At 43.7% G+C, this 27,783-nt stretch overlaps 1 protein-coding gene and 1 pseudogene across 2 annotated transcripts; both read left to right on the top strand.

Moving 5' to 3' along the window:
* The first annotated feature begins 1,840 nt into the window (after positions 1-1,840).
* Positions 1,841-22,304, top strand: utp4 (UTP4 small subunit processome component). Its single transcript, XM_083654627.1, has 16 exons — positions 1,841-2,256; positions 3,877-4,065; positions 5,960-6,044; positions 7,223-7,312; positions 8,030-8,241; positions 10,672-10,843; positions 11,060-11,151; positions 13,572-13,668; positions 14,969-15,033; positions 15,817-15,939; positions 16,322-16,478; positions 17,247-17,353; positions 17,551-17,646; positions 18,647-18,832; positions 19,398-19,508; positions 20,103-22,304. The coding sequence occupies exons 1-16, from the start codon at positions 2,098-2,100 to the stop codon at positions 20,217-20,219; spliced, it is 2,058 nt and encodes a 685-aa protein (XP_083510753.1). The 5' UTR covers positions 1,841-2,097; the 3' UTR covers positions 20,220-22,304.
* A 2,316-nt stretch (positions 22,305-24,620) lies between these two features.
* Positions 24,621-25,199, top strand: LOC310793084 (ubiquitin-conjugating enzyme E2 J2 pseudogene; annotated as a pseudogene). Its single transcript has one exon. The product of its transcript is annotated as a ubiquitin-conjugating enzyme E2 J2 pseudogene (transcript).
* The last annotated feature ends 2,584 nt before the right edge of the window (positions 25,200-27,783 follow it).

Raw genomic sequence — 27,783 nt, 5'->3', positions numbered from 1 at the left:
TGTACATACATGTCCAAAACAGAAAAATTGACACCCATCCAGCCTCAAGATGACTTCGCTATGATAGCTGGGCTATGTCTCTACATGGATCAAGTGAGTTTGCCCTGGAACAATTGACTTTAGATTTTTAATCTTTATTCAAAATCGGAGCGTTTTCATTGTGTTCTGAATGGGAGCGGACAGCTATAAAATTCCTGCTCACTTGACACTGTACATACATGTCCAAAACACAAACATTGACACCCATCCAGCCTCAAGATGACTTCCCTATGATAGATTGATTGATTGATTTATATTTAGTACAATAGTATTACATAAAGTATGTGACAAAAAGTAGTACAAGGATAAAGAACACAGACAGTTGTTCAACTGATTTCCACTGTGGTCCCAAGAAGGATACAAAGAACATTTAATAGGCTACCTACTTCTCACAAGACCACATTGTTCATGCTTTGCATAATGGGTCACCTAGCCTAGCCTATAGCTTGATAATCTCTTCTATTGATGTCTTCCCTATAGAGGCCATAATCAGGTGAGAGGTAGGCCTAGCCTCTATTGACCAGTGTGAGCTAGCGACACACCCTGTTAAGCCTTTCAAGAAATAACACACGGTCTCCTTTGTACAGTATGTCTATTTTCATTCAAACATTAAACTAGAGGTTTATCTTAGTGTTCGTATGTTCATTATATTGGACATAGTTACATTTCTACTTCAATTTTTATGGTTAAAAAAAACGAACTTTATCATGCTTTTACTTTGAAGGCAAAATCATTAAACCCGAGTGAAATTCCTGCTGGCCGGAAGTGAAATTCCTGTTCTTTCGGTTCTTTCTACACGCTTTCCCGCCAGCTGATTGTAGCTGTCAGTATGTAATGACGTATGTCCGGTTTGTGTGAGCTCCGTTTCGCTGGCAACAATAACACGTCCTGTCGCGTGAGCTACCAACAGTAAGACAAAATAAAAGCGACGTAATGTATGTTTTAAAAAGACACTGAAAATGTGTTAGTTTGCACATTAAAATAATAAACTAAGCATTTAAACGAAGCTATACCTGTCCAGTGTCCAATTGTAAAAGCCATGCACCCCAGTGACCAGCATTTGTCCGTTTAGATGCTGAAAATAACGTTATCAATGTTACTGAAACAGTTATTGTCATACAGAAACATCATTTATATTGTATAGCTTCATTTAAATGCTTAGTTTATTAGTTAAATGTGGAAAATAGTCATTTTTCAATCGCCTCTGTCTGCCCTATAATTGTGCAGAATCGTTCTTTTACTTTGAAAAACCTCACCGGGACTCCTTATATTCGCTAGTTCTTTCGCTGGCTTAACACCTATTCATAACACAGGCGTGTGTAGTCTGGGCACCTTCCACCCCGCTTTTTGTCATGGGGCGTAAACCACGGAACCAGAATGAACACCGGAAGGCAGTGCGCCAAAAAACATCTGTGTTGCTGTTAGCTTGATGTCTCTTCCCTCGATTAATTGTCTGATGCAAAGCTTCTGTATTGGCTTAAAAATATGTGAGATTGTGAATCCGCAATGTAACTTCGGTACGTCCATCTTTTGTTTTGTTGTTTGCCGTTCTGATACTTGGGTCAAATTGTCAAGTTAACGTGAAAGTTGACGAGCTAGAAACGCTGCCATCCGGTCTAGGGCGGGCTCTAGGCCGGAACCAGTAGGGTGACAAAATCAATTGTGGGCGGGAGCCAGGCTCTTTCTCGCCGAGAAGAGCCTGGTGACGCGAGGTTAGGCGTGTGTGTGTGTGCTTGAGATTCGTTTCCGGTTCAAAGGTTCTCAACGTGGCTCCCGATGTTTTCCAGCGTGTGGAGTTACTTGCAGTTAAAGTTTAGTTAACAGTAAAGAAAACAGCAGGTAAATGAATATTGAGTGCAAATGTTCTCGAAATTAAATGAACAGTTATCCACACAGAGTTCACATTCTGCTGCACATTCAGAAGTGTGTTAACCAGAGTCACGTGCGTGTGTGTCTTTTGCTAACGATCGCTAGTCCGCATTTAGCTAGCCATTTGGCTACCTACTAGCTAACGTTCAAGTCCTAAATTACACGCGTGTGCTGTCCTAATAAGTGACAATGGGTGAGTTCAAAGTGCACCGGGTTCGGTTCTTCGACTACATGCCTAGTGCCATCAGAGCCATGGCGTTCAACATCCACACAGAGAGGCTGGCTCTGGCCCGGGCTGATGGGGCGCTGGAGATCTTCAACTTCGCTGACAGCTACTTCAAAGAGAAGGTAACAGCCTCAGTCAAAATACTGAATTTAGCACACAGGATTATTTGTTCAGCTATGGACAGAGATCACGTGTTAAAAACAACGATACGTGCCTCTGTATGGAGAGAACATGACACCAAATTCAATGCAAAACAATAGCAGTTGAATGTAGGGTGACCAGATCCCAGCAAACCAAATGTGGGAAGAAGAAGAGTGTTTGTATGGGACAATGTGCGACACGTTAGCAATGCGGAGTAGGGCTGCCTGCAACTAACGATTATTTTCATTATTGATTAGTCTGTCCATTATTTTAGACTACTCCATTAATCATGGACTATAGAATGTCATCAAATGCTGAAAAATTGCCAAAAAAAATTCCCCTAAAGCTCAATGACATCCTCAAATGCCTTATCTTGTCCAACAGTCCACAACCCAAAGATAGTCTGTCATAGAAGACTAAATACACCAGACAGCTGGAACACGAACAAACCTTTTTCTTAAAAGATTCTCTCTCCCCCCCTCTCTCTCTGTGTGGTTTGACTTTTGAAAACGAGCCAATCAAAATGTGGGGCATGATCTCAATCATCTCAATATGTGGGACGTGGGAAAAGGCATGGAAATGCTGTGCAGTCCCTCACAAAGTGGGACATCTGGTCACCCTAGTTTAATGTCGCCTTGATTTTTGGCAAACACAAATAGCCTACATTTTATGAACCATGGTAAATTCGGGAACAATGTACGGAGCAAAAGCAGCAAATCAACTTCTACAACTGGTTCACTCTGCTCACTATTGCAGCCAACGCTCTATACGAGGGATCAGCCGAGCAACATTTTGGTAAACAAACTGCGTCACTGGGTGGCAATGGAACCCTATGGAGCCTGAGTTTGAGTGTCTGACTCGAGCTGGCTCACTGTGTTTACAATTTAAAAACTGCGATAGTTCACACAACTTTAACACGAAGTGCATATATTATACATCAAACTCTTGAGCTAATTCTGCTCTCACTCAGAATGTCAAAATATATGCGATGTGATGTATAGTTTTTGAGATTTTAACGTTTGTTTGGCACGACTCATACTAGTTAACTGCCGCGGGGTTACGCATTTTTGGGTGGCAGCTGATTCGTGCTATTTTGGTGGAACAACAAGCATGATGTGGGAATAAGACGAATTCTAACAGATTTGATTTAATAATAAAATAATAAATGCTGCCTGGTGATGTTATATTATTGGATGTAGACCAAATTGAAGCGTGGCCTCTCTACCCTCTACGCCTCTAGTGATTTCAAGTCGTATTCTAACAGATATTATTTACCGTTGCTAGTATTGTAAGGTACATTTCTTATGTATTTTCAGCCATTTCCTTTTGCGGGGGGCTGGGGGGTGCGGTCGGTTTGGTAGGTTATTCTAAAGTAGCTCGCAAGGCAAACAATTGTGGGCACCCCTGCCCTAAACTGTCAGATTTTGGAATGACATTCTTTCCCTACATTACAATATCTTGCCTGGTCTTGTGGTGTTTCACTGTTGCTAATGTAACCCTCTGGAATAATGAAACACGTTTGACTTTGTTATCTCATCATCTGTATGAAATAGCAGGAAGTAAGATCTAACCTCTACACTTGTTCTGGATCTGATGTGCAGGTGATCCCAGGACAGGACGGCCGGGCCATCGAGGCTCTGTGCTGGGTGGGTGGGCGTCTGTTCAGTGCTGGTCTGAATGGAGAGATCACAGAGTACGACCTGGACAACCTGAGGCCCAGGTACACCATGGAGGCCTACGGAGGACCCATTTGGACCATCGGCAGTAACAGCCAGGGAACACACCTAGCGGTCAGTCAGTTGCCATTACGGCTGTCAATCTTCACCTATAATGCAATTCGATTTTCAGTGTTATTTTAATATTAGATTTTTTTTAATGAAATAGTAAAGCTCAAATTTAGCCTATTTCTCTGTAGCTATAGGCTTAAATAAAGCCTAATAACTCATGTTTGCTATGTTCTGTTCTGTCCACTAGAGGGCAGTCCAACCACTCAAATGTTCTGTTGTAACATGACCATTGAATGAGATGATATTACATGAGGTGATATTAAACGTACTATTAAACTCATTGATGAAATATTATTGTTTAATGCAGGAGTGATTAATTAATATGCGTGATGTTAATAGCGGGCACTTTAGCAACTTTTCCAAGTTTTGCTATTGAAGAAACTGCGCCCTCTGGGTGCAATAGCATCGGTATCGGTATCGATATCACCGTTCAAAGTCATCAAAACACAGCGCCAGAAAGCTCTCTGTACATGTTGTGACATCGGGTACTCACCTCGTGATGAAATAATAATCCATAGTTACGTGAAACGTCATTTTCGTAGCAAATCTGCACCGAGTTGCTTGCTTGTTTTCATGAACATAACGCTCCCGCTGTACAGCGCGTGCTTGCCTCTGGGACGCAAGCACACAAATGCTTAGTCCCAGGAGAGGCCTTTGGAGGGCGGTGTGTGACCAATAGTGACATTCTCCCTGTTACAAGTCACTGTAGCATCTTCAGTGACTAAAAAGCTGCTATATTAAGGTGAAAAAGTTACTGATTGGGGCTTTAACGCAGATTGTGTTTTTAGCAACATCGTTATCAGACTGATGTTTGTTGAACGCCAATGCGATTCACTTGTGCTATAAGGCTGTGTTGATTGGCTAGTTGAAGGCTCCTACTGTATATTGTCTATCATTGTCTTCCATTGCAAAGGGGGGCTGTGTCGTCACATGAATTGCGTTTGGCCACTTTACACAGCGACAGTAAAGGAGTTTTCACACCGAGTCCGTTGCATTTTTAAATCTGTCATCCAGAAAAAAAAATCGTCCCACACAGAAACCTTGCACACGAGTCCGATGCGTTTTATTAATGCGTTTGTCGTTCTATTTGCAATGCGAGACACATTTCCTCCTCTCCTGTATGCACTTTACAACATGACTAGGTCGGTGACAGGCAGCAGGGCTGACTGCAGCAGCAGTGAGGTGGACTGGAGAAGGCAGATCATGGCAGCAGGTCGGGGAATGGTCACAGTATCGCACTGGACAGGGGCTCTGTGGTCACCTTCTCCTCGCCAAGCCGGCTGTGGTGTGCCGTGGCCGCAGCACCATGCCCCCTGGCCGGGGAAGGGAGCAGAGAGGGGCCAGTGAGTGGAACCTCTCCGCTCAGCTGCTCCTCTGTCTCTCTCTCTCCCTCCCAAACCCAAACACAGACACACAGGTCAAATAGGTCGCTTTTGGCTTTTGATTGTTGCGAAAAACGCAGAAAATCGAACCTGCTCCGAAAGTTTTAATGGCGGCCGAAATTGACGGACTCAGTGTGTCAACGATTATTGACACAAGTGAAATCGTAATTATTTTTTTTACGTGCGTCAATTTCAGACGAAAATACGGACTTTGTGTGTAAAAGCCTTTTAAGGCGGCGTTAGCAGACCTATATCCAGACTCAGAAAACTTTAATAGTTCGTCACATGTGACAAAATGATGTTTTCACACGCTGGTTGGCCAAGGCGAGACGGGCGAGATTTGCCATCATTTTATTTTAAATTGATGAAAAAAATCAATGATCGGATTTTATTAATATTTATTTAAATGGAATTATATTCAAATCTTGAAATTGGTTCCAACAGCACCTTGGATGGAAGTTTAATTGAGCCTGGTGCTTGGTGCTCATATTTCTGTCTGATTGTTTTGTGCTCAGATTGGTTGTGAGGACGGGACAGTGAAGATGTTTGAAATACTTGAAGAGACAATTCAATTTCAAAGAAACCTCGACAGGCAGAAAGGTAAGTACAGGCAAAATGTACATTCAAGGGGGCTGTATTTGAGTAATAAATTGCTTTGTTTTTGCAGTGTACTGACTACTGACATTAATATTATTACCTGACTACTGACATTAATATTATTACTTTTATGTTTTACAGTTATGTTGCATATACCTGTACACGCCATACACACATTGAATTGCAGCATAGAGAACTTGTAAGCTCTCCTTATAGAGTGCTGCAGGGATGATGTGTTTTTGTAGTCGGAAGACGGAAGTCCCGGACATGTTGGAGGTTCAGGGGGAAGTGAATGTGGTTTTAGAAATGGGGGTTTCACTTAAATGCATAAAATAAGGTTTGTGATTAACAAAAGTGTGTGGGAGTGGTCATTTGTGTTCATCAAGATCATCTTTACAAACGTGAATCACTTTTATGACTTTTGGTAAGCAGGATACATGAATCCAAACGCTGAACTAGAAATTAGAGGTGTAACGGTATGAAAATTTCACATCACGATTATCGTGACCAAAATTATCACGGTTATCGTATTATCACGGTTTTGTAAAAAAATGCTGAAATGTTCAAAAAGTACTGAGAGACTCACTGAAATCATTTTACGTTTTATATTGAAAACTCAGACCCAAAAAGGACCGATACACTCACTGAAATAATTTCTCCAAGGCTGCACGTTTGCATCTGGGAGACTGTTGCCAACTTTGGTTGATGATGGACAGTATTTACCATGTTTTTCAAAGCACTGTAATCATGGTACCACGGTAATCATGCTACCATGGTTTAATGATGATGAAAAATATTTTAAGCGGTGCGGTTATCTTAAGGAATTTGATCACGGTTATCATTAAAACCGCTTATCGTTACATCCCTACTAGAAATGCTGCTTATTTCTGCTCCTTCTATGTTGTATAGTACCCAGTTTATCCACTAAAGTCAAATTGAGCTGGGATTTAATAGTTGGTAGGAGGCAGGGTCCAAGATTAGCAGCAGCCACCAGCCAAATGCTGGTCAAATATACAAGTCGCTGGTAGATTTGCTTCATTCACCATCCAAAAAAACAACCAATACTAACCTATCGAGTGGCTGGTAAAATTTACCCTGGTGGGAGGTAATTTTGGTTTAAAAAAAAAAGAGGCAAAAAGGGACTTGAAAATAAACAGATTTTATTTGGTGTGATCTTCCAGGTCGGATCATATCCCTGTCCTGGCATCCCTCTGGTACACGGATTGCCGCCGGCATGATGGGGATGATCAAAATCTTTGATGTCGAGTCAGGTGAGTTTATCAGCAAAACTACAATAGAATGGATTGTATCTGCTGGACTCTCCCTGCACAGCAGATACAACCCAATCCAGAATACATCAATGCATGTGTAGTATAGGAAGCTCTCACTGTCATCAAATCATTCAAGGCTAGTGCTGATGTTTAGTCAGATGTTTTGTCATCTCTTTATATGATAAATTGGCCGTTCTTCCAAACATTCACATGTGTTCCTTGTAGGGCTGTGAATCTTCACTGGCCCCACGATTCGATTCGATTACGATTCAGAGGGCTACGATTCGATTACGATTATCGACGCATCTCGATGCATCTTAAATCGATGCATCACTTTTTTCCGCAACACATGATTTATTTTTTCTCACTTTCTTTTTTCTCACCGTGTGGCTACTTTTAAAATAAAACTGCATTTGGAATTGCATTGTATTATGATCCATAATTAAAATAAACAACTGCATGTACTTCCATTATATTTTATTTGATTATAAAAAATTAAAATAAAAAATCTTTTTTTAATAATCGATTTTTGACATTTGTGAATCGATGCAGAATCGTGCACGTCCGCATCGCGATGCATCTTATAATCGATTATTTTTGACACCCCTAATTCCTTGATTGATTGATTGATTGACATTCACCCACCCTTCAACATCCACTACTTATATGATCCTGAGTCCTGACCCGCCCGGGCTCTTTGGTTTGTTCCACGTTCAGGCCGTGCCACACACAGGCTGCTGGTGGAGCGAGGCGTCGGCACATCCCAGAGCAGAGAGGTGGTGGTCTGGAGCGTGGCCTTCCTGTCCGACCACACCATCGTCAGCGGAGACTCTGCAGGAAAGGTCCAGGTGTGGGATGGACACACGGGCACGCTGGTCCGCACTCACCTGGTCACCAAGTGGGACGTTATGGTTCTGTCTGTCTCGCCGGTGAGCATGTTATGGAGATGGTGGTGTCATTTTTACTGTCATCAATGGTGTCATCGATGGTTGTGTAACTAATGCTGAGGACAAATTACTCCAGTTTTGGCGTCATCACTGACTTACGTTTATGTGGACTGCACTATTCCAATATGAACCTGATTAAGACTATAGAGGGTATGCATGTGACCTCACAGAGGCAGAAGTCAGTGTGGGGTCACGCCCACTGTGACCTCACAGAGGCAGAAGTCAGGGCGGAGTCACGCCCACTAATGCGGGGTCACGCCCACTGAGTGGCAACAAGGCTTGGATGCAGTAATCAGCCTGCTGCTCCAAACAGCAGGGAGGAACCTGCTGAATGTTTTGCCACTCAGTCCTGTTTGAGGGGGCGTGTTCCAGTGGCAAAGTGACACCAGTGCATATGCATACCCTCCATACCAGGGGTGGGCAACTATTTTTCATGGGGGGCCACATGAGAAACCCAGATTGTTGCCGGGGGCCGAACAAATATTGTCATGCCGTAACCCATGGATGGGCAACTTTGATGATAGAGAGGGCCACAAAAAAATGTCCTTGCTACCAGATTTTGCTGAGGGCTGAACGGCGGCAGCGTGAAGAATTTGGGGCATTTGAAGGCAGGTTTAGAGGAATAACTCATTTTAAATTAACAGTTGTGATGTCATTATTCAGTCTTAACCACCAATATTTGATCCTTGTCTCACTCACTCCTATGTCACCACCTGCTCTCCCTGCAGGGCTTGAAATTAACTTTTTTGACCACCTGCCAAATGGCTGCTAGATTTTAAAGTTACCAGCCAATTATAATTTCCACTATCCAAAATGATTTTCTAGAAATAAACCAGAATATGAGTGGGTTAATTTAAGCATAAGTATCAGTAAGTGGCCCGGGATTCTCAAAGCCTGTGTTGAGGGTCACACAAGAACAAAAATGCACTCTTGAAGCTAAATAAATCCAAAACCGAGTTACCGTAATTATTTAAATTTCTACTTCAATGTAGAACAGTCATTTCTTACACATGAGATTACTTTTAGCCTTTTAGTCATAAAGAGTATTGAAAGATATTCCATATTCCAGACTGAAATGTTATAACGGAAGTGGAGTATTGGCCAGAATGACATGAACATTTGGACACTTATTCAGCGGGTATCTTGCATGTTGAGTTCAGGTGCACTGTAATTTTTGTTTTTTTGCAATTCCATCGCGGGCCACACAGTTGTTGTATTTTGCCCATGTGTGCTCTATACTCTGTATTCAGAGTATGGTCTTAATCAGGTTCAAATGGGAATATTGCACTGCCATGTAAACAGCATTGTCTGAGTGAATACCTTAACCAGAATAAGCTCATAGCTGGAGTCAGCAATGATCGAATGAAGACGTGTGGAGTATTCCCATCTTAGTTGCATTACTGAAGTGCTTTGTAGACATGAATACACCTTAATTGCACTGTGACGTAGGGATGCCACGGTGTGGACATTTTCCCACCGGGTAAAAAAAACACGTGACAACACCGGTGTTACCGGTGACACCGCAAAAAAAAGAGTAAACGATAGGATTGTTAGTTCCTATAGTGCATGTTGTTCCCGGGAACAATAACCGTGAGACACCAGTCTGATATCCTCAGCAGCAGCTAGACTAGAGCGAACGTTACGTTATATGCATGTTGATAATAAAAGTTTTAAAGTAAGCAAGAGTCTATGCTTTAACCGTCCATTCTGTAGGGTCATAGAGACAAGACGCACGCTGCTGCAGTTTAAAGTGCTAACGTTAGCATGGACGCTCACAGTCCTACAACACTGGCTGCATCACAACTCATGGCTGCATCTGACTCGAGACAACTTTTCAGACGCGCGTGGAGACAATCTTTCTCATAAGAAACTAACGTTAGCGACACACCTGGAGACTTTTTCTGACATGGGATTAACAATACCAGCAAGCAGCAGTAAGCAGGCAATGACTGAATGCTGGTAAGTCCTCCCTCCCGCTAGCAATGATGCTAAGTTAGCATCAACTTTTCGCTGTGGAAAAAAAGGCACATTTCCAGAGATGGCCCGCAGTGTCAACAGAATGGAAACACAGGCTTAGCTAAGGGTCTTACCCACATGTGTATGAGGAGGGCATCATTTGTGTTCATAAGATGTATAGCGTTAACTCACGTTAGTTGCTGGTCTAACCATAACAGTGGAGCCACACTGCAGCCGAGAGGGAGCGCTTGTAATGTACACCGGCGCACGCTGAAACTGCGGAGTTTTTCTTTCAATTCTTCCTCCATAAAAACAAAAGGTGTTACCGGTGGGCACGTTATGTAATCGGTGTATCCCCCAACACCGTGTAACACCGGTAACACCTAAAATCGTGGCAAGCCTAGTGTCTATTAGACGAGTTGGGTCCATGTTCTCACTGGATTGGTGCTTTAACAGGATGAGAGCAGTCTGCTGGCCGGGACGTCCGAGGGCACGGTGGTCCAGTTCCAGTTCATTTCCTCCACTGTGGACCGGCAAGACAAGGAGTGGGTCCGAACCAGGACCTTCAAGAACCACACACACGACGTTCGCGCCCTCGCCCACACCGAGACCGCTGTGGTTTCCGGAGGCGAGTCTTTAATTTGTTGTCAGGGTTCGACCATAGCGGGTTTTTGACCGCAGATAGAAGCCATGTTTCTGGATTGAAGCTGCCAGTAGCGGATGTTTTGTTTTAAATGTGGCCATATTCGTGGCAAACTAAGCAATTAACTATGATTACTAATCCCATTTCAAATGTGAAGTGTTAATTTCCATTTCATGACATTTCATGCTGCAATTCTCTCAGGTATGGACACTCAGCTGGTAGTGCGACCCCTGCTGGACAAGGTGGAGAAAAACACCCAGGAATCGGCCCTGCGCAAAATCGCTTTCCCACATGTGAGTATACATTCAGGTAGATAAATAACGTTTGGACGTGAGGCTATGTTTAAAAATCACTTTAATACCTACTAGTGATGCGCGGGTCACCCAGAACCCGCGGGCTGGGCCGCCCCCCAGGCGGGCTGGGTTGGCAAATTATGAAAATATCGCGGGCGGGGCAGGCTCAGAACGTGACAAAGCAACATTATTAAATAATTTAGAGCAGTGAAACACGCAGAGTGATTAACCGTAAAGACGTGAACTCTCTCACACGTAGGTACACACAATCAGACAGACTCCTGCTGCACTCTCTATAGCCTACATGGAGTAAAGAAACGCTTCAATGAGGTAGCCTATGTGCTCTCAAAACAAACATTTTGGAAGGATTATTCGCTGTAATTATTATTTGAAGTGTCCATAAAACTAATGCCACCGCAGATTTTCTGTTGTGGACTCGACTGTGATCTATTTGTCAACTTTACTGCAACGTGATTATAGGCTGTGAACAATTGAGAGCGCATGAGGTAATTAAAAGAAATCAGACAGCGAGTCTAGCCGTATCATCTGCAAGCCGTGTGCATACGTGCTGCACGACTACGTTTAGTAGCCTACTACTGCAACATGGCCAATTGGGAGCGCATGAGGTAATTAAAAGAAATGGGGAAGAATAAGAACTGTTTCTGTAGCCTGCCTAGTGCCTACCTCTACCTGCTACCTCCATTTGAAACACTGCGGTCACGCCATCCGCACTTTGGGGAAGCGTAGTCGGTTGCGCTATCTGAAGACCATGGATTAATTGAAGAAAGACCAACATGAAAGCAGCAGCACAACTCATCCAGAGCAGTAGGCTACAACTGTTGTCGCGCACGGCAGCATGTGAGTGTCTGTGTGTGTGTGAGAGAGAGAGAGGGGGGAGAGACAGTTATTAGCTACTTTTCACACCTTGGAAGCTCTGCTGTGCTCCTCCTGAGTCCGGAGACATATTACATTAAATTGGCCGTTGCGGGCTGCTGGGCTGGGTTCAGAATTTTCAGATATTTGAACGGGCGGGGCGGGGCGGGCTGGCTCCAATGACGGGTTGGGTTGGGGCGGGACTTAAAAAACCCTGACCCGCGCATCACTAATACCTACTGATTATTTAACATCCTCTGGAATCAGGAACTCAGTGGTGATACTCAGTCCTACTAGGCATATACTATACCTACAGTACCTAGGCCTGATGTGATACTCAGCCCTACTAGGTATATACTATACCTACAGTAGGCCTGATGTGTGCTATTCTCCATTGTATGGAGAAAATGTCAGTCGAAACTCCACCTGAAAAATCTCTTTACAAATGTACACACATACCTGTTTGAGCATCAATCATTAGTAGGGCTGTGGCGATTCACTTATCTCCCGATTCGATACTATCACGATTCTTGGGTGCCGATTCGATTTATATTGCGATTCTTAAGTATTGCAATTCTTAAGTATTGCGATTCTACCATTATTGCGATTCGATATTACGATTTATTGCGATTTTTGTTTATTTCTTTCTTTTCTTTTTTCAGTTTGTTTGCTTTTTTACACTAGATTAGAACATGGGAAAAGTTGAATCATACACTAGAGACTGTATATTATATATCATGAGTAGGGCTGGGCGATATAGTTAAAAACAGGGGCGGACTGGGATCATAATTCAGGCCGGGCATTAGATACCAAGCAGGCCAGGCCGATATGGGCCGACGCGCGTGAAATTTGGGCCGTTTGAAGCCCAATTTGGGCCGTTTGAAGCCAGATTTGGGCCGTTTGAAGTCCAATTTTACAATGAGATGCACCCACTTTAACCCTGAAGTGTAATTATTACTTCAGACTAACTAATAAAGTAATAAAACCACTAGTAAACCGGTAGGCGGCGCCTGGCCTGCTGTTTAGTGAGTGGCCTGACTGCAAGCACCCAATTTTTTTTTTTTTTTGCGATTATCGATTCTGGAATAAAAGATCGATTAAAAAATCGTGACACTAAAAATCGCGATACTTAGGTGAATCGATTTTTTCCCCCACCCCTAATCATTAGGGTCCACCTGGACATTTGTGAATTGGCACACTGTGCTTGCTACCACCCACTGCAGTGTATTTCACTGTGTGAAGATTATACTGTAGGAATAACAGCCACACTAATTATACAAGTTTTAATTTGATGGAAATAAATGCTTCTCTGTGCTGAAGTATATTTATGATGAATTGACAAGTGGAACCAAACAGCTTGTAAAAGGGCTTAAGCCATGCTTTACGAGATACTGTATCTGTGTTGGCCAGTAAGCAAGGAAGCATAAAACTGGCAGATTTTTTTTAATGGCGTTTGGTGTGACTTTCTCGCCACACAAGAGAGAACCTCAAATATCAGGTTTTTCCATGGTGACATGGTTGCCCTTGGCTGTCTCTTGTCTGTGTAGAGAAGTCTGGTTTCTTGTGGGAAGAAGGCAGGAATGCTGCTCTTCCAATTCCCTGACCATCTAGAGCTGTGGAGACTGGGGGAGAGCGATGGACATGGTGAGAAAAACACACTAAAACACACATGCACGCGCTCGCGCACACACTAAAACACAAACACACTAAAACACACACGCCGCACGCACACACACACACGCCACGCGCGCACACACACACACACACACTAGGGGTGTCACGGTTTGCTACGTACCTCGGTTTTCGGGGTCACGGTTTGGTACGAATGTGGTACAACGGGGGAAAAAGCAACAAATCCCAAATTCTGTTTTTCCTGTTTGAATTTTTCTGAATTCTGTGTTTTGCTTTTTACGCTAATTTTACCATCAGAAATAGTGTCTAATAAGTGAGAATGAATAAATGTCCACAATTTAATAAGATTTAGGCAATGCACACAAAAAGGTTTTACTCTAGAGCAACGATTTTCAAAGTGTGAGGTGCGCCTCCCTCTCAGATGTCTGTAGTCCAGCTGTTTGACAGGGCAAAGGCATTTCCCCCCAATTTAAATCTTTATTGTACACAAGTTTGTAAACAGAGTGCATGTGTGGAGTAGCCTAATACTCCCACCCACCCCTTCCCCGCTGTCTGACAACTCAGAGTTAACCTCGTGTCACCAGGCTCTCTCAAAAGGAGAGAGTTGTCACACAACTGTGAGTTGGTGGGTTTCACTTTCTCAAGTAAGTCACGTTATTGGATGCGAGTTTTGTTGACATAATGATTACGTTCGGTCATCATAATGGATTATTGGAACATGACAAGGAGTCATCCCCTCTTCCTCACCGCATCTTGCTTCTCATCTCACGCGATGTAAGTTGCTTGTTTACAAGTTAACAGCTTTGTCAGTGTTGCGTAACGTTTACCCGCGACGCGCAGCTATAAAGGACTAAAGGGAAGTCCTTTATAGTTGCGCATCGCGGCTACGTAACGTTACATTAGCAAGCTTGAAGCTTCCCTCGTTGGCTTGATGTTGACAGAATTTGCAAAACAGCTTATCGCCTGAGTCACAAAAGTCATTAGGACACTGCTCTGCACTCGCCTTTTTTTGACGACGGTAAAGGCGGAGCAGCGGCTCGTAAACACGCTGGAGCGACCCGGGCTCTTGTGTTGTTTTGGTGGGTCTCTTCTTCTATGACGTCTTTTATGGCGTTCAAACGGCGTTTAGGTGCTTTACCACCACCTTCTGGATTAGACGTATTCGGCATGTCGCTTCACGCACCGAACTGTGACGTCACGGGACGAATACACGTACTGTGACGTCACGGGACGAATACACGTACTGTGACACCCGTAACACTTTTCACATACATACTCTTGTTTATGAACCTGCCAATTGATGTGTTAACAGGAAAAGCTGGAGACAGTCTACCTGTGAAGAGGAAACCAGAGAAACTGATTCAGCTGAAAAGGAAGGTAAGGGATACACAATTTTCCCCCCCAGATATGCCGATAACTTTTCAACTCTTTTGGCTGATTGTCGATACCGATATATGGTCACATTTTTCCACACCTAATTTCAGAAAAAATCAAGTCTCTCCTGTAGTGGAATTAACACGTTATTTATGCCTCCTCTTATCGTGATGGCCCACTGGCAGATGCAGAGACAATACAAAGCTTTTCAAAAGGTACACATTCACTGGGCAAAATAAGAAATCTACTTCAACTTCGTTTTCTTGGACTGTAATATTGGCACAAATTTTCATTTCAAGCCGATGCCGATATTTTTCATTTGAAGGTTTTATCTTCATATACTGTACCGATGACGTGCCGATATCGTGCGTAATTTTGTAATCCTGAAATCTTACTGGCTTCAGAGCTTTGCTTTGAACCACCTCCTGCACCAGTAAAACATATTAAAAAAAAAGAGACATACTTTATTCACTTTGTTGTTCCCAGAAATATCTATTCATTTGAACATCTACTGTGATTTGATTTAATTACAGTATTACGGTACTCCTCACTGGAACAATCTTTTTGAGATAGCTTTATTTTTCTAGCCCAGTTATATATTTGCACATTATTTATGTATAGCCCATTCTCTTCTGAAGCACCTGCAATTCTCTCTCTGTCGTTATCTGTCAATTGACCCGTCTGCGTTGGTCTGTTTTGTCCTACTTTGAATCATTGAATCGTTCTCTGTGGGACCTTGAGGATGTTGAAGCAAAGAGCTGACTTGTTGTGTTTTGACCTCTGCAGGGCGACGAGCACATCTGCTGCAGCGCCCTGTCGCCCTGTGGAGGCTGGCTGGCCTACTCCACCGTCTCCAGTGTCCGCCTCTACAGATTACAGTACGACAACAACAACGTCAGCATCACCAAGGTGAGCTGCTCAACATCACTGACTATGTTTACATGGACTGCAATAATCTCGCTGTTGACCTTAATCTGAATGAGACTATTTCACAATAACGAACAGGAAATAAGATGGGTTTCAAACTGTTCCCTAGCAAGACAATTCTGTGAAAGCTCTCTATAAACTTAGTCAATGTTAGATTTGCATTTTCAATCCCTAATGCTCCGGTCTGCGTTAATAATTTTCACATTTTAGTAAGTAAGTTGAGTGAATGACGTATCTTTTTATCTTACAATTCTGAAGATAAAGACGATTGATTTGAGTAAACGACCTAATGAAACCAAATAGCCTCCCGTGCAGGTAATGCTAGTAAAGTACACATTGTGGGCTCTCCTCTTCCTCCCTCCAGGTGGCCAAGCTGCCGAAGGTCCTTCGATCGGTCCACCAGCTCTGCTTCTCCTCCGACTCCTCCAGACTCTTCGCCTCCTCCAGCTGTTCATCGGTCATCGTCGTCGCCCTCAGCCAGTCGGAGTGCAAGTACCTCCACACCCTCAAGCCCAAGTCAGGTGAGGCCAGGGGCTCCATGGAGTTTAGGATGAAATGTTGTGGTATTTTGAACACTGTAGAGACCAACAATTTTACAATTCAGATCAACTTATTTTTCAACAGCCAAAGATCTACTATCTAAATAAATCTTGCCCAGGCAGCCCACGCTGTGCCGCGCAATTAACAGGGACGCAAACTCGGCGCTTTCGGCGCAATCCGCTGTTTTCACATCATTTTGGGTGACTTCTGTGATTCGTCCAGATCCCATGAGATTCTTTCGGGAGGCGGGGTTTGGATGACCGATATAATGTGAAGTGAGATACAACTCCGGTGGAATCCATAATGTGGCGCGTGCTACGAGTGACACGCAAACAGACAATCATTTAACCCGTGTGCCATGTTTTAATATACTTGCTTGAAAAAAGGTAGTCGCGCACATCAAAACAATAAGGCAGGTGCAGGAACCAAAAACAAGAATATGCAAAGAGAGAAGGTCCGCACACTGCATGAGCTCCCATTGACCTTTTATTTAGCCATCCAGCAAAACAGAGTAGTGACGTTTGGAGCACACACGCTCTTCCTCAGACATGAAGACATAGACAGGACGCCATGTTTAAATACCCGTGGCCAGGTCATGTGACATGTCACATGATCCCGGAAGAAGTTACATTTAGAAAATACAATTTGACAATATAACATGTTTACACAAACATCAAATATATACAGCTTCCTGCATATACCCTGATCATGTAAATGACTATACTAAGTGATTAGTGTGGTCTCCCCAGGCACCACACAGCCAGTTCACCTGATGTTTGCCAGTGACGATGGCAAATGGCTCGCCACAGCCAACTCCGACTGTCAGATCCATGTCTACAACCTTCACAAGCTAAAGGTGAATTGCCAGTCATGTTTATGCTTTCTGTATATTCCCTCTTGATAATAATAGTCTATCTCCTAAATCCTGCTTGATATAAAATTGAGAAAAAGATTTTTGAACTTTTAACTGCAAACGGCAAAACCCTAATTTGTGTGTGTGTGTGTGTGTGTGTGTGTGTGTGTGTGTGTGTGTGTGTGTGTGTGTGTGTACAGCTCCACTGCACAGTCCCAATATACAACTCCTGTCCCACTGCCATGGCAATCCACCCTGGAAGCAGCAACCTGGTCATGGTGCACGCTGACCAACATGTAAGCAGCACTGCCTCATTTTGCCCCTCTGTGTCAGGGGGCAAACACACGGAGAAACGTCGCCAGAAAAACCATTGTTTTCCTATGGTTAAGGCACGCTCGCGTTTTGTATTTTTCTAGCAGTTTTTAAGCAAAGTTAAAATCTTTTAAACTTTTCAGCGCAAGGCATGGAGTTGCACTGCGCTTCCCAGAGTTCATCTGTCAATCACACAGCCATGGTGGCTATCACTCCTCATGCTAACTGCCCAGTTATTCTGTTTATTCTAAACAAACAAACCAGGAACTTGAAACGCATCACTTCCTGGAAAGAGCTACAAACATTGCGTGTTTAGAACTGCAAATGTAAACGCTTTCATAAATTGGATATAGATTGAATCACTATTGTGTTAGATCAGTAGCAGAGCAATGTAGAGAGAGAGTGGTGTCAGCGGCGGACCAAAATGCGTGACTCATTAGCCAATGAACAGTCGGAAGGGGTCTCGCACTACTTTTGCATGCTAAAATAAAGCTGATAATGTACAATTTGATTAAAAAAAAAAACTTTCAAAGTACAACACAAACTGTCCATTTTGCTGCAACTCGACAGTGCTGCTTAATCCAGGACCTTACTTTCTGGAAATCTTGAGAGAGTAAAAAAAACTGGTCCATTGGAGTGAATGGAGATGTGGCGACTCTTCTATTTGCACGGCTCTGATCAGTAGGTGATACAGAGTAGGAAAAATTCTATCAATGTTCTTACTGGTCGTCGATGAATTGACACAACCTCATTTTGTAAACGTGGTTTGATATGAATATGTGCTCAACATTTATAGGACCTCAGATCTGTAGCTTTGCGTTATTCATCTGATATAGCGTGATATGACCTGAATCAGAATCACGGGGGCTCGAACCTGCGGTCCTCGTGTTGGTAGGCAGACTACCCGGATGCCCATGAGCCCATGGTCCTTCATTCATGAGCTCTTCCAGGAATGTAAAAACATTGTTGTTGTTTTCTCTGTAGATCTTTGAGTACTCCCTGGCACAGAAGGAGTACACAGAGTGGAGCCGGAAGCTGCAGAAACAAGGCCTGCACCCCCTGTGGCTGGAGAGGGACACACCTGTCACGCACCTCACCTTTAATCCCACAAACCCCGCCCACATCATTCTGCACGACGCCTACATGTTCTGCATCATCGACCAGAGTCTGGTATGTAGCCAGAGTCTGGTATGTAGCAGAGTCTGGTATGTAGCCAGAGTCTGGTATGTAGCCAGAGTCTGGTATGTAGCCAGAGTCTGGTATGTAGCCACAGTCTGGTATGTAGCCAGAGTCTGGTATGTAGCAGAGTCTGGTATGTAGCCAGAGTCTGGTATGTAGCCAGAGTCTGGTATGTAGCCAGAGTCTGGTATGTAGCCAGAGTCTGGTATGTAGCCAGAGTCTGGTATGTAGCAGAGTCTGGTATGTAGCCAGAGTCTGGTATGTAGCCAGAGTCTGGTATGTAGCCAGAGTCTGGTATGTAGCCAGAGTCTGGTATGTAGCCAGAGTCTGGTATGTAGCCAGAGTCTGGTATGTAGCCAGAGTCTGGTATGTAGCCAGCCATTTGCACTGTCACCTGCCTGCAAACAGTGACAAGTTTGTTTGTTTTGTTTTGGGTGGTGGGGGAACACACACAGACACAAGTTCAATGCGTACACTCAAACCCACAATGAAAATGGTTAGTTGCAGTCCAATCTGTTTTATAGATGTCAGTAACCTTCTCTCTCTCTGCCCTCAGCCCCTCCCTGACCAGAAGACTGTGCTGTACAATCAGATGACACTGAGGAGTCTTCCAGAGCCGGAGAGGATCAAACACAGCCATGCCTTCAAAATATGCAAAGCTTTCCAGGTGAGATCTTCACACTGACACAGTGGAGCGTCCTCGGGCTGAATAGAATAGATCAGGGGTTCCCAACCTTTTTTGTGCCAAGGACCGGTAGATACATGGGGAAAAAAGTCGCGGACCGGTTGTCAATTTTAATGGTTTTAGTTACATATATATTTACTCACCAGGTGGCGACAAAGGGTAAATAACAGCTTTTTGTGTTGTACTTTATGTAGCCTATACAGTATTTATGTTTTTGTTTTAACTACAAACATAAACGTCAACTTGAAAATATGTTTCAACTACCACACAGCCTATAATATTATAGCCTATGTTTATTTAAAGGAAAAAAGAAAATTTGGACCGCCTCGCGGCCCGGTACCAAATGCGTTGCGGTCCGGTACCAGTCCGCGGCCTGGTGGTTGGGGACCACTGGAATAGATGACTGGCCCATTTTTGGTTGAACTGTTTCTTTAACAGTTTAGTGTTGCAAACAAACCTTTTTCCCCTTGTTGTTGTTGTTGTTGTTGTTGTTGTTGTTGTTGTTGTTGTTGTTGTTGTGGTTGTGCTCCCTGCTTTACATGCTGACCAAGCTGCATTCCCTGTTGTTTCCCACAGCACCTGCTGTGTGTGACTTTACTGGAGGACCACTCTCTGGTGGCGGTGGAGCGCCCCCTGCTGGACATCACCTCTCAGCTGCCCGCACCGGTCCGGCACAAGAAGTTCGCCACATAAATGCACCTCAGCCCATACGATGAGTCCTATCGGAAGAACCCAAAGAACAGGACGACTTGTTGCTTCAACGTGGAAAAGCCTTCGCAGGTTTTACCAGTTGGAAACACCCACGTCCAAAATGATTTTTACTATTTGAAATCAACCATAAGCGAACTTACAGCAGATATTTCTCGCTTCTTGTACAGTAAGTAGATAGTTGTATTAGTGTGAATATAACAGATCATTTTTATTACCTTGGACCGCCGACATCGGTGGATTCACGGGCACGTTTGCCACCTGTGTTGACACTTATGCAATTGGCATAAGATTTACCAGTTACGAGGCTGACGTGAGTGAGTTTTTTTTCCCAGTTCGCGGCTCATATTTGCGGTAAATCCGATATGAGCTTTGCTTTTCATAGCTAGCAGCTAAGATAGATCAATGTGGTCTCATCTAATAGAACGCACACTGCATATTGGGACACACTTTTCATGGCAGAGATCAACTTTGCATCCTGATGCAGATCAAATTGAGAGTCGCTTTGGCCAGAATCAGAGCAGACACAATCGTGGCACTGAGATACTTTGGAGAATCCCAGAGCTGGCTGAGTTTAGATTTTTTTTTAAAGTCCCTAAAACTTGTCCTTGATGTCTAACAGAACGTCCCATTACAGTGCATCAGTGTCCCAGCAGTGTCAGTGCTCTGCTCTAAAGCAGTGCTTCTCAAAGTTTTTCACATCAAGGAGCAAGGAACCCTAAACGGACACAAATTAGACCACAGAGATCAGATATCAGATAAGATTTTTGCTTGGTTTCATTACAGAAAGTGTATGAAACTCATGACCAAAATAGTCATACATGTACATTGTCATTATGTTACTTGTGGATGGAATTATAGTGGAAATAAATTATTTCCATTTTTGCTGGGAACCCCCCTCAAGGACCCCGGACCCCAGTTTGAGAACCACTGCTCTGAGGAATGGAAGCCCTAAGGCAGGGATACTCAACTAGCTTTGCCCGGGGGCCACTTTCGTGAAATGATAGAAGGCCAGGGGCCAGTTAATAAACAAACGATATACATTTTTCTGTAGCGGATTGTAGGTTTTTGGGGTGTCAGCCGGAGTTTAATCTGACAATGAATGTTGTGCACACCGGATAGTTAGTTATGTTAAGTACATATATAAGTGCCTGGGTAGCGAACAGATGGCGGTATTTAACAATTTAGCAGCTAAATCATAGATTATTGAAAGATATGATATTCCATATTCCAGACTGAAATGCTATAACAGAAGTGGAGTATTGGCCAGAATGACATGGACATTTGGACACTTATTCAGCGGGTATCTTGCATGTTGCGTTCAGGTGCACTGTAAAAAAAAAAACACAGGGGGCGTGGCCCGCGGGCCTCAAGTTGAGTATCGCTGCCCTGAGGCCACATTCAGGTACAATCCGGTCAAGACGTATTCTAGTCCGGCTGTAGTACAAAACAACCATGTGTGCGAGCGAACCGGGAAAAGACGTTTTTAAAAGGCTGTAGGCTATTTTATAGCTTTAGTTTAATTTCTCTCTTTTTTTTGGTTGAGTTTTTCTTTGATATCTGCTATTTCATGCTGACCACTTTCACTCGGATGGAGCGTGTTGAAACTGGTTGAAACATTTCTGCCGAGTGCCGAGGCAGGCAGGCTCTAACCGGACCATTTTCATTGTGAAGAGAACCGATATACAGTCGCCATTTTTCATTTTTGAGAGCGAGAGAAGAGGTGTGTGTGTGGGGCATCTAGATTGACCAGCGGAGCATGACGTAGGGTTGGATCGCTCTGAGCTCTCTCACCATACGACCTCTGGGTGTTTTGCACGCAGACCTCTGCGTCGCCCACTGCCCGGGCCAAAGCCAGCGACGGATCCTCTGTGTCTGATATGCACCATGCTCTCTCTACCCATTGAGCTACACAGGACCAGTGTCTGTCTTGTTCCAGGTCAAGGAGATGTTATGAGGGAGGAAAGGTCTTTAGGAAACTCAAATGCACGCCATGTTGTGTTCGTGTCTCACCACTCCCCTTGCTGCCATGCTTTGGAAAGACTGTTGGATAATGTAATAAATGGAATTATTTACTGTAATTGTTGTTTGAAATGGTATTTTATTAATGGACGTTCTAACTGCGCTGTCTGCTTTGTACTCTTAAAGTTGAACTGAACCCGTTGGTCACGTGCATAATGAGTCCGTTTCAGACTGAAAACATAGTTTGTTTAAGATGACAGGTTGAGAGGCGGGTCATAGTATCATGTCGATCATTTTATTTGACAATTCTGGGGACTGGATTGGGCTTTGGCCTATCGTGGCGTGTTCCACCTCCAAATCGAGTGGGATTCAGTGCGTTGTGGCGCTCCCCTCGGGAAGAGCCTTTTGACGGGCAGGCAGTCAGCTGCCTTCGTGTTGCCGAGCAGAGAGTGCAGCACGCCGGCCTGGAATCTCCCGAGGTGCGACCCCTGACAACCAAGCTCTCGGATGCGCGCGCCATTATCACTGCTGTAAATACGATATCCCTGGAATGCGCGTTTTAACGAGCCAGTTACATTTCTTTGCATTCTTAGAGATTATAGTTTTTGTTTTTTGTTCATGTTTCTAACAATTGGCCAAGTTAGTAGTTAGTTTATGGGATAGGAATTCTGCCAGATGACAGGCACTAGGCGCCATTTTCGACTTCATTTGGAAGAGAAAATTATCCTGAAATGAAGATTTGATTGACAGCTGCATGTCGTGATAGGATTGGTTGAAATGGGGTAGAAATTTGATAGTACTAGGTGACGTCAGCAAACTGTACATTACTGTTATCAATGAAATCTTGAAAAATGAACTTTTGATGTGAAAAAGTGTGAAAAACTAAAGAAATTAGATTGTTGTGATTTTGTTTGCATACATTATTAAATAGGTGCACTGCATACCCAGGTATTTGAACTAAAAGAAAAGTCTTTTTTGGGTTCAGCTCGACTTTAAGGTCAGAGAGCTGTCTGAATGTCATTCATCAGAAAAGGTCAGAAGAAATGTGTCTTATTTGAAATCTCAAAGTAACAAGGATGACGTGTTTTCAGGGTGGAGACGTCTCTGAAACAGCATTTAACAAGCATGGGGCACAAAGTCATCACTGAGCTCACACACAGACACACAGCCTTCAACAGAGCATTAACCAGTCCAGAATGTGGATCTGGTTTAAGGTGGTGGTTCTTAACCCTGTACCCTAAACGCCCTTATGAACCACTCAGGAGGTAGAGCGGCTCGTCTACTAATCAGAAGGTCAGTAGTTCGATCCCCGGCTCCTCCAGTCCGCAGGTCGAAGTGTCTTTGGGCAAGACACTGAACCCCAAATTGCTCCCGACGGCTGTGCCAGCACCCTGCATGGCAGTTGGCCGCCCTCGGTGTGTGAAGTGAGAATGGGTGAACATTGTAAAGCGCTTTGGATAAAAGCGCTATATAAATGCAGTCCATTTACCACTGTACCCTACACGCCCTTATGAACAAAGGGCCACTTAGGGCCAGTCACCAGGGTCTCATTTATCAAACTGTGCATAGGATCCCTACTAAGGAGGAACTAAAACAGGGGTTCCACTAAGCACAGATGTTATGTTATGTGCTATGCACAGATGGGGACTTGAGACTTGGTGACTTGGACTCCAGTCCCTGTTTTGATAACTTGCGTCTTGACAAAAAATAATTGCCTTGAGACTTGACATAGGCTAATGGTAACGTTAGGGATGAAATCCCTTCTGGATAAACACCGTGAATTATGCTCAGCCTTGGGAAGTAACTGATTACATGTAATCAGGATACAAAAACAGCTATAGGAAAAAAAAGATGCAATCAAGATTACAGTTACATTTAAAAATGTAACTGAAAATTTTGATTACTAGCAGGATTACAATTTAAAATACATTTATTGTATATTTCTATTCATTGTATATTTAAGCAATAGATCACGACGCCGTGGTATATCCTCATATCGAACCCAAGGTTCGTGCTTCACCCAACGCCGTAGGCGGAGGGCGAAAACAAAGTTGCCGATGATCTCACACTGATGACATCACAAGGTTGCTGGTGTCACACCAATGACATCACTGATGACGTCCTCACCAATGACATCACAAGATCGCCGCATCACAATTGCTCGAGTGACATCACTGATGACATCAAACCTTGATGCATCATTACTGATTACATGATCTGTGATGACATCACAATTGCTCGAGTGACACAGACATACATCAATGCCCACGCGCAGTTTCAGATCTGCACATGGGCATTGCGCATTGATGATGTCATAGACATTGTGACATCATCAGTGATGTCATAAATCCCTCCCTGCAGAGGCTTTTTAAGAAGTACACCGTCTCACCACGGATGATGTGATAGACACTGGTCTCTGGAGAGATGAGCAAGTTCTGGAATAAGCGACTGAGGAAGGACTACCTCCATATAAAACGAGACCCTGTGCCTTATATCTGTGCAGAACCTCTCCCCTCCAACATCTTAGAATGGCACTATGTTGCTCGAGGTCCTGAGAAGACTCCATATGAAGGAGGATATTACCACGGGAAACTCCTATTCCCAGAGGAATTCCCTTTTAAACCACCCAAGATCTACATGATCACACCCAACGGGAGGTTCTCGTGTAATACTCGCTTGTGTCTGACCATTACAGACTACCATCCAGAGACATGGACCCCAACATGGTCTGTATCCACCATCCTCACAGGCTTCCTCAGCTTCATGGTGGAGAAAGATACCAACCGGTCTCTGGGCAGCATTGAGACCTCTGATGACACAAAAAGACAGCTGTCTGCTGAAAGCGTCGCCTTCAACCTCAACGACAAAGTGTTCTGTGAGCTGTTTCCTGATGTGGTCAACGAGATGAAGCAGAAACAGAAGGCGCAGGAGGAGTTCAGCGCCAACACTTAGCCCCTCCCTCTCCGCAAACCTGGACTGATAATGGTTAAAAAAGAGCTCTAAAGACAAAGTCAATCAACTCAAACAGACATCAGATCAAATATAAATAATGTCAACAAGTCTGTATTAAAAGAAACATTCATACATCCTGGGCCTTCCTCCTATTGCATATCCAGCCAACCGGTTTGTGATTGTAGGCTTTGTGATTGTGTAGCATTTGCCTACACAGTCATGTACGTGCTGAGGAGCATAGCCCAAGAGTGAGAGAAGCTTGTGTTTTTAAATAAAGTACTCCGTAGCAGGTGAGCCAGCTAGTGGACTACACATTCTACAAACACACTGCATGGGGAGGGAGGTCCAGTCCCTGTTGGAAAAACCACCACCACCATGGACTTTGGAAGATGGAAATTCAAAGCCAGCACACCCAGGAATGCTTGAGGGGATGAGGTGGGGGAGTGGAAGTAGGGCCAGGTCCTTTCTGTGTGGAGTTTGCATGTTCTCCCCGTGTTCGTGTGGGTGTCCTCCGGGTTCTCCAGTTTCCTGATGTCTTGCAGCATGATGTCACAGGGGTTCCAGGTTGTCATCTTGGGTCCTGAATTCAGAACAAATCACACACACTAAGCCGGTTCCATAGACTCCCATTATAAAGGTTGAACAAAAAGTATCAAACTTAAAACGGCGATTTCTCAAAAAGTACAAAAGATGGAAGCTGAATTAAAGTGTTGAAGTACTATAAGTGATGACCCATTTAAAGTTTGAAGTACAATTCAAAGGGCACGGTTTGAACAGTCCTATCAGTGATGTCAACATTGAGTGATGTCAGTCATCAGTGATGTCACCTGAGCAATTGTGATGTCACTCAAGCAATGACTGTTGACAGTCAGTGACATCATAGTGAAGTGAGCGTATCCAGAGAGACATGGGCTGTATCCACCATCCTCACAGGCCTGCTCAGCTTCATGGTGGAGAAAGATACCAACCGGTCTCTCGGCACCATTGAGACACAAAAATACAGCTGTCTGGTGAAAGCGTCGCCTTCAACCTCAACGACGACGTGTTCTGTGAGCTGTTTCCTGATGTAGTCACTGAGATGCAGCAGAAGCAGAAGGTGCAGGAGGAGTTCAGCTAAGCAGCTAAGCAGGTTGTCTGTGTGCCCTTACCCCCTTTCCCCAACAGAGGCCAGTGTTGCTGCTGCTCAGCCTCTTTATAGCCTACATATTGGGGTTTTAACCTCAATAAATTTACATTGTGGTTCTTAACCTTTTTACACAAAGTACCACCTCAGAACTGATCAGGCTCTACACAAACAAGAAGGGAGGGAGGGATCGCTGAATACCACAGGTTGGAAACCATCTATAGAATGATATAACAAAATAAAATCATCAGATTTTTGAAGTATAGGCTGCATAAACAGGTAAACAAACTGCTGAATCCTGCAGTGCAGAATATTGACCTAAGTTACCTGCAGTGGCGTATCACCACCACTAGATGGCCTATATGACCATAATTGAGTCTGCATCAAAACAATTGAGACATGACTTGAAGGTTTTATTTTAACGTTTTTAGCTGTCACTTTTAGGCCTATACAGACTGACTCACAATGTGTCGAACTGTCCAGCATCCAATACAGAATATAGGCAGTTGTTTCACATTATGTTGAAAAATAATTAGTGTTTGAATTCTTATCATTGACAATGATGAATCATTTTCCTTTTCTCTCTCTTCATAATAAGAAAAATAAATTCCCACGGAGCACCTGCAATTATGCTAAATGACATGTTATTCAACACAATGCTGCTCAAGTCAAGATGACCCCAGACCAGAGGAGTGAAATGTAAACACTCAGAATTGTCTGTGACGATATTAAGTTAAGTAACTAATACTGGAGCAAAAGTAGCCTATTTCACTATGGACAACGCAACAATTCAGGTTAATTTCCACCACTCACGAATCGATACACCCACCTTTCTTTGTGAAAAATGGTGTGACATAGCCTACTGACGCCCTTTCTTCCCTCCTGTATATGGGTCATATCAAGTAGAGCTACAGTCAGAGTGATGGCTGAGGACGTGTGTAATAATGCTGCATTCAAGTCCAGTGGGAATAAACGTTGCGACAACTTTACGGTTAAAAGCAATGAAGTGTTCGTCACGTGATAAAGTGATTTTCTGTAGATTGTGGTTGTCGTTGCCGCTGATTGCATGACACTGCAGTGAAAATGCAGCAAATAGTTATGTCCATGCCATTCGAAAGTTGAGGTAAATGATATTGTATAGCAGGGTGGCAAGCATCGCTCGTTATCAACCATGTTATGGACTACACTACAGCCTACGTTTTTCAACGTGACAGCGCTTTACCAACATGTGCCAATCAACCAATCTGAATGACTTGCCCCTGATGACGTCTCGCTCTTTGACCAATCAGCGGAAAGACACGAGGGGAAACTATTACGACGTAGTCTGGGCACCTTCCACCCCGCTTTTTGTCATGGGGGCGTAAACCCCGGACCCAGAATTAACACCGGATGGCAATGCGCCTAACAACGTCTTTGTTGCCGTTAGCTTGACGCGGTGATGTTACCTAAACTAGAGTCTGATCAAAACAAAGCTAGCGTTACATAAAACAGAACGTTTATGCAATATGGCAT

Source organism: Poromitra crassiceps, assembly GCF_964638095.1.
Source record: "Poromitra crassiceps genome assembly, chromosome: 18".
Lineage (NCBI taxonomy): Eukaryota > Metazoa > Chordata > Actinopteri > Beryciformes > Melamphaidae > Poromitra > Poromitra crassiceps.
The sequence above is the reverse complement of the archived record's forward strand: the minus strand, read 5'-3'. Positions and strand labels throughout refer to the sequence as shown.